A 16,283-nucleotide genomic window follows, 5' to 3' on the forward strand; every position below is an offset into this window, starting at 1 on the left:
GTAAAAACATCATTTGAATCCCTGGTTGGGAGATTAAATCAATGAGGAGAATTTAGCTGAAATAGAATGTGTTGTTATCCACCAGTTAACAAAGTCCAAAGTCAGCTTACAATCCCATGTAGTGCAACTTGAAAAGGAGAAAATGTTTTACTTCAGTTAAATAAAAAAGGCAATCAATTCAAGAAAATAGTTACTGAAACACAAATAGAATAATATTCAAAAATGAAGATTTAGAGTGCAGGAGTAAGTTTCAAAGAGGAAAAAAATTAATTGTCCTCTTTTCATTACGCTGTGAGCACATATTTGTAGGAATCTTCATCACCAGATATGAACGTGGTCTTTAGATTACAGGTTTTAGGGAACATGAGGTGGTGGGATGAGAAGAGCTTTGGATTTCCTTGTCATTTACCCATTTTTTAACATCCAGTTCTCTTGGGGAAAAAACACCATAAGGAAATGGTTTTCACATGTGTTTCCATGACAAGAATCATGTATGCCTGCTTTTTTTTTTTTTTTGGTTGGTTGTTTGTTTTTGTTTGTTTGCTTGCTGCTGTTGTTTTTTTGTTTTTTACTTTTCTCAACTGGCATTCCCATTGCAAGGGGGGATATTTGCAAGAATAGAGGGTGGCTAATGTCCATATTACGAATTGTTAAGCATATGGAGAAAGTTTGAATAGTAATTAGAGTACTTCAAGGTGTTTTACGGGGTTTTTTTTCTAATTCTTTTGGTTACTTGTACGCATGTGATTTCTTATTAAGATCAGCTTCCAAATTTCTCTTTGAAAAAATATTTCCTAAAAGTGTAAGTTTTCATTGTCCCACATAAGACTGAAATCAGAAGCCATATTTGACAGTGATTTTTAAAGCTGTAGGTCTAGAAAAATCTAATTTCATATCTTAACTAGAACATGCAGAAAATACATTCTGACATTTTGCTTTTTAAATTAATTTATTGCTTTGACTCTGCAGAGGGGACCAGAGCAGTGCAGCAAGTTACCTGACTGTACTGCCCCGGGGAATGGAATGTGTTGTGTTCAGCATTGATGGCTCCTTTGCAGCAAGCGTTTCAATTATGGGAAGTGACCCCAAAGTCCGAGCGGGGGCCGTTGATGTTGTCAGGTAAATGAGGTTTGAACACTTCAAATCTCTGACTTTCTGCTTGAACACAGTAGAAAGGAAAAGGGTTGTTACACTAAACAGACAGCAATTTTCTAAGGGCCAAGATTCTCTGCAGATATATTTCTATATTTTCTTGCACAGCATATCTGCCTGAATTTCAGAGAAATATTAGAATGCTGTGGATTACATTGAAATTTGTAGTTTAAATTGCCTAAAGACAAAAATTTGCCTCCTGGGAATATGATCTTGAAGTGTGTGCAGTGAGTTAATAATGATTCCATGTGTATTTTGTGTTTCACTAATTTCAAATAAGGACATATTTGTACATAAAAAATATCAGGTGCCATGAATGCAAGAATGTTTTTTGGAGGAAAAATGAAAAGGCCTTTTAATTCATTCTTGCAGGTCTGTTAATGTTGCACTGGATGGGAAAAGGCAGTTCTCATTTTGGAACTTGCATGAGAATGTAAAGTGTCAGTTTTCAAGGGTTTCCATTCCTTACAGCTGAAATGGCAAGAAATCTCATTAAAGATTTCAAAAGTCGCAGTACCTGATATGTTGCACGGTTTATTCTAAGTATATTTTTGAATGGCTCTTAACATTTTAGATAATATTTTGTATAAGAATGTCTCTTGCTTTCCTCCATCTCCCCCAAGGTGTAGACATTATTACTTAGTTTCTAGATTGGAGCAGAGACTTAGGCATGCTGCTGTCCACTTGTTGAAGGATTTCATATGACTTCTAACTGGTCTGAGAAAAGATGCTGACCTGACCTGTGAGCATTGTTGCTCTTTCTGCACTTATATAATTTAACTGCTTCTTCTGACAGGCATTGGCAGGACCTGGGATATCTGATTATCTATATCACCGGCCGTCCAGATATGCAGAAACAGCGTGTAGTTTCCTGGTTGTCCCAACACAATTTCCCACAAGGGATGATCTTCTTCTCAGATGGACTCGTTCATGACCCACTGCGACAAAAGACCATTTTTCTCCGGAATCTCATGCAAGAGGTACTAGAAACCTATTTGTAGCCTTAAAACGTCTTTTCAGGGAATGCAATTCAGTAGAGATCTCCCTTCTTTCTGAACAGTAAGTCTTACTGAACATCACAAAGTCTTTTTGCCACTCCTCACTTCTTTTCTCACTTTTAAAAGAGTAAGGAAAGCTGATAAAACATCCAAAGGGACCTCCAATCATGACAAATCAGCAAATTAACTGTTTGTCCTTTCCTGTGCACATAGCTGTAGTTCTTGCTCACATGCAGGCATATTGATTTAGCTTTCTGTGGTTTGCAAATTGAAATTGTTAACAGGAAACTCATATGCTGCTTTGCTGTAAATCAAGCACCAGCTTTGTAGCTGCATGGTGTTCAATAAGTGCGTTCACTTTGGAAGTAATGTTTGTTTCAGTGCCACATCAAAATCTGTGCTGCATACGGTTCCATGAAGGATATTTCTGTGTACAGTGTCTTGGCTCTGTCGCCATCCCAGATCTACATAGTTGGACGATCCACAAAGAAATACCAGGCACAGTGCCAAGTAAGTAACTCTTGCTATTCAGTCAGGAAGACCTAGGGAAGACAATGCATGCAAGTGAATGCATGTGCAAACTTAAAAATACACAAAGCAGCAACGGTATTTCAAAGAAAGGCAGTTGGGGTTATAAATGAGGCATTTTCTGGAAGGGTGAATAGTAAAGAGAATCAAGTGGTTTCAGGTTGTATCTACAAGTGCATGCATTGCATATTTCTGAATGACAAAATGAAATGGGTCACTTTAAAAAAAATTGAGGGGAGAGGAGTATTAGTATTTTATAGGTGTCTAACTGGGATGCCAGTGATCAAAACTTGATACCTCATAGCACTCATTGGTCAAGGCATCAGTAATTTGTCACTCCCTTCTTTTCCTCCTATTTCAGTTCCTCAGTGAAGGTTATGCAGCCCACTTGGCCTCGCTGGAGTTCAGTCTCCATTCACGACCCAAAAAGAACAACTCTCGGATGATCTTGAGAAAAGGCAGCTTTGGCCTCCACTCGCAGCCTGAGTTTTTGCGCAAGAGAAACCACCTCCGCAGGACTATGTCTGTGCAGCAACCTGACCCACCTTCCTTAAACCCCAAGCCAGAGCGTGCTCAGAGCCAGCCTGAATCAGACAAAGATCATGAGAGGCATTTTCCTTCCATTGCTTGGGTTCGAGGTGGAGTTCACAAATTTGAATCTATTCCCTAGGAGGATTGGGACTGTAGATTTTGGATGCACCCCATAAAACTTGTGGGCATGCCTGAAAGGTAGTATTTAGGCAGGTCCAAATTAAGAGAAGTGGACAGGAATTTGTACCTTGGAGTCTTCCCTGTTCTGACATCTGCCTTCTTACACCAACTGGGGCACTTCCAGTCTCTTCCTCTTATCATGTGTATTGGGGAAGTTTAAAACAATCTAAAACTATCACAAGTTTATCATCATAGCAACAGGTTTTTTTTGGGAACAAATATAATATGTGCAGTAAGAGGAAAAGATATTGATTTTACTCAGAAGGATTGTGGTATCAGCTAATTAGCTGCACCCAAACCAGCATCAAGGGTAGGTCCTGTAGGTTACAGAGCAGGTTTACACTTTAAACATTAAGTAGTCATGTCTGTTTCCACTTCACTTTTCAATAAAAGTGATAAAAGGGAAGCAGCAGCGGAAGCTACAATAAGAGGTGGTTAGGACTTCTACAAGATGCTTTCTGGGTGCCTTAAACCCAAGGTTTCCTTTCAGCCTACAGTGCTGGTCAACAGACTCCAACATGGGCACTCTCATTTGTGTGAGGCGCTGGACAAATAAGTGCGAGAACTTCACTTGTGAGCCAAACATAAAAACTTCATGTTAAAAATAAATATGTCAGCCACAGTTTAAACACAGTTAATGTTGTTGTAACCAAAGTAGTGTGCAACTGTACAAAGATCACATTGTTTGTGGAACTCGATGACTGTGCAAAAATGTGTGGACTACTCCAAAGAAGATGGCTCTGATGATCTCAGTCTGAGAGTCAGATCCTAAGAGGGCAAGCTAAAAGGAACCGTTTTAGTAAGGGATCTGCAAGCTTCAGAGCAATTGCTTTTTAATTATTCGAACTAGAATATTTACACTGGAGGGGAAAAAAACTAATTAAGTAAATTGATAAATTGTTTACCTTCTCATGCTTCACAGCAACTTCTGCATTAAGACAATCTGTAGCATTCGGAATTATAGCATTTGAGCTTCAAAGAGTGGACATGCAAAAATGCAGGTGCCACATAGACATTTCTCTGCTGATTTAAATTTCTCTCTGATCTCTCAATGGACTTACTAGAAGTGAAATGTGTGATGTTTTCCCTAAGTAGTAATATTTCTAGAGCGTTATAGTTACTTTAACATAGTAGCAGTTTGCAGATTCTTCATGCAGATACTTCCATGGAAATTCATCAAAAGAATTTTAATGACTGAACTGATGCATGTTTTAAACCTGCAATGAAGTTACAAGTGCACATAAAACCCCTGTTTTTTTAGAGTTAAAAACATACTATTGACACTGAGAAAGCTTGAAGTCAAAAGAACATTCCTTTTTCAGGTTTGTTGTTTGTTTTTAATTTCAGGGAATTGGGGTGGAGAGGGTGTGATGCCTCTCCAACCCCCTTTCAGGTTTTGCTAGACCAGACAGAGTCTCTCACCAAGTCGGTTAATGATTTTAAAAGTTAATATGTAAAACAATAAATGCAATGGAAAACTATTAAGACAGTGCAGAAGTAAAGTAAGTCTGTACTTTCTGTTAACCATGAAGTTTCAGTGGACTTTTGGAATGGTGTAAGAGAGTAGCTTTTGCCTTAAGAGGCAGCAAAATAGGTTGTAAGTGGAGATGTTTGATTTATATTTTCAGACATTACTTGGCAAGATTGTCAGTTATCTATTTCAAACTTCCTGAAATATCTCTGGCACATCAGTAGTTGGTTGTTTTGTTCTTTCGTTTTTTTTTTTTTTTCCTACTGCTTCCATTAAGGGAAGGGGTAATCTCTGCTAAAGATTAAGGAAAGATGTAAAATGTTTGGTAGCAAACACTCTTTGGGAGCAGGTAAATACGTTACAAGGGACTAGGGTTTGTGCTCTGTTGCTACAGAAGCTAAATGAAAGATAGCTTGCAAACTGCATTGAAACACTAAACATTTACAAATGCTTTCCCAGTAGGATCATAGTTCTTGAACCCATGAAGTTGGAGAAATTATTCAATGTTCTGTCTCACTGCACACTGTCTCACTGTATTAATTCTAGTCACATAGTCCATTTCTTCTCTGCTTTGCACCATGAAGAGGTTGCATAGGTGCACCAGCCTCCATCTCCTTCTAGTGAATTTACTGTTAGCACACTCCTGCTTGTTAGTTTTAAATGGGCATGGAAATACAAGGCTTGTGAGAGGAACTTAATAGGAAAATGTTTAGTTTGATGAGGGGTCTAAAATATTGACTGATCAAAAAGTTCTTTTTAATCATTGGATGTTGTTTAGCATGTCTTCTGACTGTAATCGCTATTCCTGTTCAGAGCTACTGTTGTTTTAGCCATCTACCTCTATCACCCAAGAGACTTGAAAACCTATTTTTTTGTTTTCAATTGCTGTAGTAGAAAGGTCTACTGCCTTTCAAAAGAGGGATCTGTGTGTAATTCTGTGACTGTATTGAAGGAAATAGTGTCTAAGTACAAGGTTAGAAAAATCTCCTAGGTTATAAAGGGCTGTCTTTTACTCTTGGAGACATAATGTCATTTTACATTTACATCAAGACTCTGATTTTGTGTATTTCTATTAATAGCTGGGTCACCTTTACAGTAGTCACTGTGCTGGCTTCCCTTAAGAATATTAGGAGCTAATAGCAGTAAAACAAGTGTGTGCGCGTGCATGTGCGTATATGATTTAGTGTGGTAACAGTTTCAAAGTTCCTACACATGGTATTAAAATCAAGCTGAAAATACTCTCCCTAACTTCTTCATACAATGTATGAGAGCTTATATGGCATTTGCATAATTCCAGCACTGCTGATTGCTCATTGCTAGAATGGTTTATCTTGTGATCCCACACTCCAGCTGTGCACTTTGGCAAAATAGTGACACAGGCTTCTTAGTTACACACTTTGTTCACATGGAACTGCATCCAGTCATTCACAGGCATTCAGCTTGCAATTGGATTTCAGTTCTACTTGTGTTTTCATGGAAGATCAGTCCCCTAGGAAGCCATTCGCTGAGGGTAAGTTTGATCCTACAGTCATCTTATTCTTGATTGCAAGTCCTCATTGCTGCAGTTTCTGTGCAGTCAGCACTTACTTAAACTACATAGACTATGGAAGTGTTTTAGCATATACAGAAGGGAAAAGGACAGTGAAGTCAGGTGGGTGTGCCCAAAGAATATACATTACATTCATCAGTTGTTTCAGCAGCATCTTTTGTTTAGTGCCTCCAGTGTGTAACAGAAAAGCACATTCTTTTTAGTGTGCTGCCTGGAGGAAGCATGAATGAAATTGTAAAACACAAAATTGTTAGTCCAGTGGGTGCTAAGGGTACAGTACAAGTCTGCCACAGTTGGAAGCATTTACTTCTTTGTCCTGTTGATATGGATCCATTTTAAATTACTGTAAAAAATGGCTGCGATTAATAGCAGTGGTAGAGTTATTTCAGATATTGTGAAAACACACCTTCACAACTGTGGTGTTTTGGTTTTGTCTGTGTGTATGTGTGTATAGCTGCTGGAAGACACTAGTTTCGGTTCTGCTTTCACAGCAAATTTGTAACCAATACAGATTATAGAAAAAAAAAGAAGAACAAAACCAACTCAAACACAGCAACAGTGGCTGTCTGTTCAATTTTGTTGTCTAGCTAGGTAGGTTTGGAACACAATATCATTGTATTGATTGCAGAATTGAATAGTGATGTTAATTCAAATCTGCTTATTTTGAATAACATTTTTGTTTGCGTACACTAGTGCTCTTGGTATAGATTTTTGCTTGACCAAAGTATTCCTGTTTAGTTTTGTGGCATGGTTTGTATCTATTCAGCATAAAATTCTGTTAGGTGTAAAAATGACAAAGTACTGGTAATTCTTATTCATTGGGGTTCATGAGAGCTGTCGTTTTTATTTGTTTACATTAAACTAGTCTTAATTTATACAGATTACTTCACTTTTTCCTCTAGTACCTAGGGAAGTCACTTCCAAACAGCTAAAACTTTCACTGGTTATGTAGAAGTGGAATTATCAGTAAACTAGAGGGAAAAAATTTACACTCCCTGGTTTATGCAGGACAAAGACATTTTTCTCAGAAGCCCCAGTATTCTGCAAAATAGCCTTTGTTTACCATTAGTAGTGAACAAATTGTCCTGTTTACACATTGCAGTCTTTCTTTAGCCAGGACACTACTAATGCGTGTATTTAACAAATCCTCAATACTTAGACCTATAGTATCATCATAGAATCTATAGTATAATTTATGGAATAAATTTAGAAAGAGAAAACTTTTTCCCTTCTTTCTATACCATTTCTGTTTTAAACTTGCTAAAAGCTTTTTTAATAAGCATTTAAAACAATACCTGAAACCAGTAGGTATTTTGTTTTAAAATTTGTAAGTCCAACAGTTGTTACTGAACAAGTAGGATTTTCCTCAGTTTTTTTTTCCCTGTTGCCATCTAGGCTGCAGAAAGGTGAGTACATCATCATAGGACTAGCTGATTGGAGCATGGGTATCTTTTTAGTAAACTCATTGGCTTGATAATGGAGAGATGAGGATTATGCACCACAATTTCATTGTGGTTGAGATTGACTTGTGGCATCTGAACTCAAGATTTCTGCATTGAATTGTTCATATCAGGCATGCAGGGGAGAAAGTGGCACTTTCATCCTCATCTGGAGCTGGTACAGGATAGAATTCCTATACACACAAAACCTTCCAGCCTACCTTCTCTAAGAGCAGTGATTCCTCATGGTCTGTGTTCAAACCTTAAGCAGAAATTGTGGGTTTGTGAAAGTAATTAAGACTTCCATTATGTTTAGTCACTCAAGGTAACAATATGTTCCTATAGATAAGCCTAAATTCAGAACCCCCATGAAAATGGAAGTAATAACACATTTTTCTGGATGAAAATATCTGTTTTTCAGAAATAAGACCTGGAACAGCTAGAATCATGTGCATGGATACTGGAATTGAAGTAATGTGTTGACTTTTTCACTCATTTTAGGTCAAGCCCAAACAGAGATTATTACAGTTTACCCCCTACTTGTATTAATCTCAATAAGCTATCCTTGAAACTGAATGGAATTTTAGGGGATTGGGGGAGATAAATTTTACAGTTCATTTGTCATTTCTATGGATGTATAGAACATAGGAGGGGGAAAAGAGAGAGGCGGGTTTACTGTGACATGGTGGGAGATGGAATATTAGAGATCACAACACTGAAACGTGATTTACAGATAGCAAGTTTGAAAGGTAGTGTTATACCTGGATGACTGGTATACAGCCCAGAATGGCAGTCCTCTCACAGAACCCCAAGTTTTATGCATAACTTGTTTTTCTATTTGTTGGGGTGAAAAGGGGCAGTCCCCTTACAACTGAATTCACTCAAGGAAATTTGAAATTGTAGGTGTTCTTTCAGTCCATAGTTTTATTAAGTGCATACTTTTAAATACTGTCAGTGAGAAGGTTCTATCTGGTGACAAATGTTTATATTTCTTATGGCTGCCTTGTAAAGATTCAAAAATGTACAATAATGAATTTCTTAATATGAAATAAGGAGTAAGATTTCTACAACTGCTATAGATTTTGATGTGAGCTGGTTTTTAAAATCTTAAAACAGATTAGCCACTTAAATAAAACCTTCTTGCCTTTAAACAAACAGTGTCACTGATTTTTCTTACCAGTAATTTGAGAAATATTGGATCATGATTGTACGTGTCCGAGTAGCTGGTGGAAACATTATAAATAGAAGCTGGTTGATCTGTCTGAAATGATACTTAGATTGGAGGTCAACTTTTCAAAAATCTACAACTCTCCTTCCTTTTCAAAAGTCATAGAAAAAAGCATTTCGCTAATGAGACAACATGTTTGTGAAAGCTTTATAGAAGTAGTTTCAGGACATAAAAAGGACGACTTAGAGATACTATACTTATACTTCCATATAGAAAAGTTGTTTAAAAACCCACAAAACACACACAAACACTAGATCAAGAAATAACACAAGCTAAAATTCTCAGTTATCTGAAAGTCTAGAAGTCTTCAGGCTGGAAGGGTTGCTTTGATATTTCGAGGCCTCATTAACTGTTCAAATGTTTTAAAATGGGTTCATTTGAAAAGAAAAAAAGAAAAATTTGGAGCAAGTTTAAAAACCAATACTTATACATAAATCGTAACTGAATGCTTTTCATATTTATACCTGATACCATTAAAATTTTAGTAACACTGGAACTACTAGGTCACATGAACATTTTAAAAATTACCAAGTAGAGCAAAGTTTCCCAAATCAGTCTTTTGTTTGAAAGTTCATTTTAGAGTGAACATAATTGGAGATGCCTGCACAAAGCTTACCATGGAAAACAGCCCTGCTGTTGAATTCTAAAAACTTGACAAATCTTTGCTTTCATGTGAAAGACTAAACTTTGTTATACTGAATGACAGACCAAAAAAGGCTTGTCAAATTGAATATTAAGTTTATTAAAAGTAATTAGAAGCAAAATACAGGTATCAAATGCTAAGTATACATAATCAAAATACTTCCACTGTGATATTAACTAATCAGAGTAGTTACAACATGTTACATTAATTGTAGTAACAAATTTCTGTATATAACTAAAAGACAGATGCAGCACAAAAGCAATGTTAAACTCAACTGCCAAGATGCTATCTAAAGCATCAGTAAGAAATTACAAAGTTGATCTGATTTGTCTGGAGAAAAACTACCTAAGATAGGATTAGATGGCTAATCCTTAAGGCCATAAAGTAAGAGTCCTAAAATGGCTCTGTTCTTGTGGCATGAGTGACTCCACAGAATGCTGTTGCTTTGGAATGGCAGTTTTGCTTAGAACTCAAAGAAGCCACTACTGTTTTATTAACTTCCTGCTAATGTGATTAATAACTTTAGTTTGCTAGTAACACAAAAAACCCCAACAAGTTAGGCTTTCAAAATAATAGACCAATCTTTTTCACATGGAAAGTATTTGTGCTAAATCTCAAGGCTGCTGGATACCAATTTAAGCACTACTCTTACCTAGGATTACCCCTCATAAGTCTGTCAGAAGCCCTTGCTTTGGCCATTCTTACTGGCCAGTTCAGCATCATTTTCTAAGTACTTACTGCCTCACGAAATACGGTTTCACTACAGTTCCCTCATCTCAGCAGGGATAATACACTGTGGTTGGTACTATTTTGCTTCTCTCTTTACTTGAAAAGAGAAAGCAAGGAAAGTCCTGAGCTGTTTCATAAAAAAAAAGTGTAATGGCTCAATTAAGTGTATAGAGTGCAGCCTTTCAGGTGCTATTCAGACCTCTCCCTTATATGTGCTCATAAACTTGGAAACATGAAAAAAGAGTTACAGCCATGTCTGTCTAGGTACCCAGTGTTTGATGGAGTTTCTTTGCTTGCCTTCTGATAGCTTGAGATGGTTTCAGGGATCGATGTACAGACTGTGAGTTTCGTGCCATTAGATAGTAGTAGTTCGATATTGCTTGTTGCCTGCAGAAGAACAACAGGACTACCATTAGCAGCATGAAGTCAGTAGAGTTAATCAACTGGTTATCTCACATATTGCTGGAAAACAGACAAGAGAAAGGAAGAGGTCTGGTACACTTTCACTGTGTAACTGTTCTAAACACTAGCAAGAAAGTATTTTGTTATCTTCAGTGAACATAAATGGCAAGTACACAAATGAAGTACTGTGATATTTTAACTAGCAACAGGAGTATTTCTTGTGATATAATCTAATTCATTAAAATGCAAAACATTAGAACAGTACTTTGAATTGGAAACAATCATTTGAGATCAAGACTTGCTTCATCATTAGAAAAATGAAAACGAAGCACTAACATTAAAATTCATGGCATTTGGATACCAGAAGAGAAAGTCTCATGCAAGGCTAAAGGCACCTCCAAAAAAAGTTCATTTCACAATTATTCCAGTAGGCAACTAGGCAGTAACAGAGCACAGTGTATACATCTACACATGCAGGAGTACTGTACTGCAGAAGCACTTCAAATGACTGTTGGAACTTGCAGTCCAGCATTTGAAACTGCTCTCATTTTTCTTGAAAAGTTCAATGAAGTGTCTTGCACCTGTCTTTGTTGCTAAAATGGGACATAGTATTCAGGATGTACCTTTCCCTCTAACAAAAAGAACAATTCCAACATAATGGGTGAAAATATTCATGTCACATCCACTTGGGTACAATTGCTTTGTTTAAAAATGCCACCAATACAATTATGAGCTGCTGTTAATTGTGATAGCATAGACTAAACTGCTATGAAAATTTGAGGGATGGAAAAGAAAGGCTGTAAAATCAGACAGCTCAGGATAACGGTTGGTTCTCTCATGCTTTGTGATCATTAGTAACCAGTCAGAACTGATCCTGAGTGACAAAAAGATTAGTACTAGTCATTTTTGATCTGGAGTGAGAAAAGCTGATGTTTGCATAGGAGGTTCATTGTGAACCCATGAGGACTCACTAATCCATAATTTAGAGGTGAAGTTTTACAACTGCACAATGATCTGCTGTAGCAGAGATGGCCACAGTGAATATGAAGGAAGAACCCTGTGGTTCTACATAATACTGCCTTAAAGAAGCATGAGATAATAAGCCTTTCTCTCTATAAACAGCAGGTTTTCTCCCCACAGATGCATGCAGGCATAGCCAAGGTGAACAACTACTTTACCTGGTTGCTACTATCTTCAGTTACGAATGAGAGAAACTGTCACATCACTAGCAGATGGGAGAATATTAGGAGTGAGATTTAGTGAACTTTCAGTGGGTATGATAAAATTAACTTGATACAAATTTTAATCTATAGTTATCTAGACATGGTCCCATTGATACAAATTTTTGCAATTTTCTGGGATGTTAAACCCTTACCTCTTTGTAGGTAAAGTATTTGATGCTAAACTCTCTTTAGAGAATTTGAGGTGCTTGACATTTAGTTATTGAATACTTTACATGGTCTAAGAGAGGAAGAAGTTTAGGGAATCACCCTATGACAAGATTTCTGACCTTTAATTTTTATTTTCTTAATATGTCTAATTCCGACTGACATATCCTTCACAAATATAGCAGCCTACCACCTTGTGGATTAACAAAGGTGTTTTATAAGAGGCTTCTTCATTTGGGTACCATGGACTGTTTGTTAACATAATGCTACCTAATAAAAGCATTTTTTTAATGGATGTGCAGACATCAGTGACTGTGCCAGTACACTGGAATTTTCCCACCTCCTCCTCCAGTCTGGATTGGCACCTCTTTTAGACAAGAGTCAGGGAGGGATTGTTCTCACACAAGGTCAAAGGTAGGCTCCTTCTGATAAAAATCTAACTTCCACAACAAGGAAACGGAAGACAAATAGAGCATTTGGCAGGTTTTAGAAGCTGCAACTCCAACTGCAGATTTAAACTTCCCAGGTATCTTTAAGAAAAAACAGATGTACTACATTACACTTGAAAAAGTTCTGCAACTATTCCTAATCATGAGTTACAGGGACTACTTGGCCTGCAATTGGCTATGTTCTGGTGGCAGGTAAAGTTGAGGGACACTTAGCAGTATTTACCTCTCCTCTTTCACAATGGCATCATCAAATGCTTGGGAGATATGCTTCAACTGGCAAATCCCTGAGGAGACCAGTTCCAGCTCACAGTCAAACTCTCTGCAAACAGAATGGTCATTGCTACAGATCAAACAGGACAGGCTGACTAGGTGACAGTACTCAAGCCTTCATCCCTGAAGTACCATTCTTGTTACCACTAGACTTTACCCAGAGAAGTTTAGGGCTGTGGAAATTATACTCTTTATTCCATTGGCCAACTGCTTCACGTCTCCATTCGTCCCCCGAACAGCTATCTTCCAACTGAGACATAGGATTCAGGTTCACAAGGCTTGGATTCAACTTCTAGCTTTAACCTTTCTTGTGACTTCAACCAAAAAAAAAACCTGTGTGCACATTATTATTTCCCTAGCTCCCAACCCTTGATCTGATTTGTGTTTGTTCTTTGAGGCGGGAATCTCTCTACGTTATATAAAGAACTCAGCATAAGCAGAGGTATTCCTGGTATCTTTGGAATACAAACAGCAGCTTTGGAAAAGTTACAATTAAATCAGAGTAAGATACTGAGCATTTTCCTTTACCCAAAAGGCACCAGCAAAAAACTCAGGTATGTCTCTAAGAAAAAATTACTTTTTATGTTTCAGCTTTATGCATAGCTCAGTCCCAGTCCAGGGAGCTGGAACTACTTTCTTAACTATTCAAGCAGCACACAGCTTCAGGGGAATAGGACAGAAAACCTCATACCTTGCCTTTCACTTTATCAGATACTCTAATCAGTGTAATAAATTAAAAAAAATATTAAAAAAAGTTTACAAACGAATGTGACTTACATCTTTCTGCTGGAAGGAGCAGGAGATGAATAAGGGCTCTTCAGTGCTGCTGCTCTTCTGGATCTTCGGAGAGAGAGAGCATTTTTACCAAGCCAGGATGAGAAATCCTTCCATTCTCTATGGTCTGACACCTTTGTTGGCCCAAGCAAGGCCCTTTTGCTGGACTTTGGAGTGCCTTTGGAACTGGCTGCTGGAGTAACACTCATATAGCAAGGTGTTTGAGGTGTAGCAGTTCTTTTTTTGGTAGAACTGGTTGCACAGCTTCTGCTGATGGATTCAGCTGGAAAGGTCACCATTGAGCGTACTGGGCTTTGGCAAGACTTTTGTATTTTCTGAAAGAAGCATTAGACATGTTAGGCTAAATGAACTGAATTAGCCATGAGTTTGGAACCAGGAAGGCTAGGAATATTTGGGCTGAATTACTAGCTTCCATGCTCGTATCAGGTTTCAACTAACATGAATGCATCTCAGCTTCTGTACTCATTTGAATAGGGAGTCTCTTGCTTCCCTAGCCCTTGGCACTCATCAAGGACTTCAGAGCAGGCATTGGACAAAGCTCTTGCTTCTCTTATGCTGGAAAAATTCAGGCTCCACAACACAGAACACATGCATTTAAAAATCTGAGGTCTGCAAGAAAGGGAAGTGCAAGCTTGAATCTGCTACTCTGCTACCTTGTGGCAGGTTTTGTCAGTCTAAATTTAGATTAACTACAATGAAGAACATGCAAGTAAATAGTATGGGTACAGGAGAATAAATAAAAGAAAAAAAATCCAAAGTGCTGCACATTTCTCAGTAACCATTCTTTGCAAATTACGGCAATTTCTACCCAATTTCCTCTGTATAAAGGCTGTTCTGCAATTAAATACAAGAGGGAAAAAGCTCTTATAACAAAATAAACTATTTTCACCTTCCTCCATGTTCTGCCAGAACCATAATTTGCCTGTCTATACTTTAGGAAAAGATATTAAAGATTTTAAAAGTTAGTAGCTATGAGACAAACACTAAGGTGTGCAAGTGTGTGGGAATGGACTCTCTGGAATAGAGCACTCAGTACAGAATTCAGAAATCTTAGTACTGGAGTTGAAGCAAAAACTAAACTCTATCTATGTTCTACTGCAAAGACAAAGTACCTGGGACACTGTTCCAAAAGCATATTTTGCTGTTCTTTTAATAGTCTGAAGAGTTTGGCACCTCTGCCTTCGTTCCAGACTTTCCCTAGTTGGGGTTTCATGAAAATTCAACTCGACTGGCTTTAACGGTACCCGTTTCCTTAAAGACATGCGAATGGTATTGAGAGAACTCAGAGAGACCCTTCTCTTGAATTTGTCAGGCACAGGGCTCTCATCCTCATTGAGGTCAGCTAGGAGCCGGTGTTTTCTCCTCGCCACTGTTGCTTTGACATTTTGGAGCACAGATGCCATCTTGTTCCAGCTCTTGGTCAACTTTATTTCTAAAACAATGAAAATGAGAGCAAAGCTTAGGCAGAACAAGGTACAAAGCAGTGTAAAAAAAGAGAAATGAAACTGTTACACAATATGTTCGGTTACACTTGCCTGAAACAAGAAAACTAGAGCTGAGCAGACTTTTAGTTGGAGAACAGGGTTGATTTTTGAAAGACAACAGGTTGAAAGAGGTTGAAAGAGAACAGGGTTGATTTTTAAGGCTATTTAGGTTTGCTCAAGTCCACCAAGAAGCCTTGTATTGCACTTCCACTCGAAAACTCTAGTTTGAGAGATAGAATGCTCTATGAGTGCATCTTTTTGGTTTATGTCTCAGATCAAGATCTGATATCCCAAATTTTTGCCCTCTTTAATCAAAACAACCTTCCACAGAGAGACAGGTCTACACAGCTGCTATTGTCTCCTGCCCTACTTGCTAGCTGAAGGCTTCTGCTTCAGTCCCAGTTATGATTATGGGTACTTAAATCGTGAAACAGACAGGATTATTACTGGCAGAAGACTTTGGTGAGAAGGGCTAAAATGCTAGTTATCTATACGACATATGATAATTTAAACATATATACTTTCCATCCTTGATTTTCACTAGTTAACAAATACGATTGAAATGAGAGAGAGAGCCGCTGCTGTCCTACGGTTACAATGATCTGTTTATTAAACGGGTATTGCACAGGACAGCGCAGTGCCTTCTTTCTTCTGCAGGCCACGGCGCTCTGGGGTAGCCCCCGGCCGGGCCCCTGGACACACCCGGGCCCACGCCTCGTCCGAGCCCCTCTCGCCGCAGGAACTCTGCTCTGCTGGCACTGGCCGTGCTCCCCGCCGACAGCCGCGGCAGATCCGCCGCGCCGCCACATCGGGCTAACGGGACTGGGCGGGACCAGCCGGTGCCGGTTTTGCGCCTACTGGGACAGTAGCAACAAGCGCGAAAAGTGCCGCCAAGGCCGGAGGAGACGGGCTCGGGCAAAGGGAGCCGCGAATGGGCCGCGAATGGGCCGCTCTGGCAGCTGCTCGGGGCAGTACTCACTCAGCGCGCCGCACGGGACCGGGACCCGGATCGGGACGGAGCCGCCAGCTCCCCGCAGCAGCTCCTCT

General features: G+C 38.7%; 2 protein-coding genes across 2 annotated transcripts in view; one reads left to right on the forward strand and one right to left on the reverse strand.

Moving 5' to 3' along the window:
- Positions 1-7,633, forward strand: part of PITPNM3 (PITPNM family member 3) — a 36,243-nt gene extending 28,610 nt beyond the window's left edge. The window contains exons 16-19 of the mRNA XM_054286986.1: positions 970-1,119; positions 1,949-2,132; positions 2,532-2,660; positions 3,040-7,633. Coding sequence (XP_054142961.1) covers positions 970-1,119; positions 1,949-2,132; positions 2,532-2,660; positions 3,040-3,348 — 772 coding nt within the window. The 3' untranslated portion in view covers positions 3,349-7,633. The remainder of the gene's footprint in view (positions 1-969; positions 1,120-1,948; positions 2,133-2,531; positions 2,661-3,039) is intronic.
- A 3,042-nt stretch (positions 7,634-10,675) lies between these two features.
- PIMREG (PICALM interacting mitotic regulator) lies at positions 10,676-15,220 on the reverse strand. Its single transcript, XM_054287435.1, has 4 exons — positions 14,865-15,220; positions 13,735-14,066; positions 12,911-13,006; positions 10,676-10,835 (listed from the first exon to the last, which is right to left on the reverse strand). Exons 1-4 carry the CDS (start codon positions 15,153-15,155, stop codon positions 10,709-10,711), a joined length of 846 nt encoding a protein of 281 aa, XP_054143410.1. The 5' UTR covers positions 15,156-15,220; the 3' UTR covers positions 10,676-10,708.
- Between the last annotated feature and the right edge of the window lie 1,063 nt (positions 15,221-16,283).

The sequence above is a fragment of the Melozone crissalis genome, unplaced genomic scaffold, assembly GCF_028551555.1.
Source record: "Melozone crissalis strain CALT ecotype California unplaced genomic scaffold, PUWL_Pcris_2 ptg000057l_1, whole genome shotgun sequence".
NCBI lineage: Eukaryota > Metazoa > Chordata > Aves > Passeriformes > Passerellidae > Melozone > Melozone crissalis.

Coding starts and splice junctions, on each gene's coding strand:
- PIMREG (XM_054287435.1), bottom strand. CDS start 15,155: ATGGCATCTGTGCTCCAAAATGTCAAAGCAACAGTGGCGAGGAGAAAA. Junction 14,067..14,864: donor CTTTTGGAACAGTGTCCCAG/GTACTTTGTCTT, acceptor TGCTTCTTTCAG/AAAATACAAAAGTCTTGCCA. Junction 10,836..12,910: donor GCCATTGTGAAAGAGGAGAG/GTAAATACTGCT, acceptor GTTCTTCTGCAG/GCAACAAGCAATATCGAACT.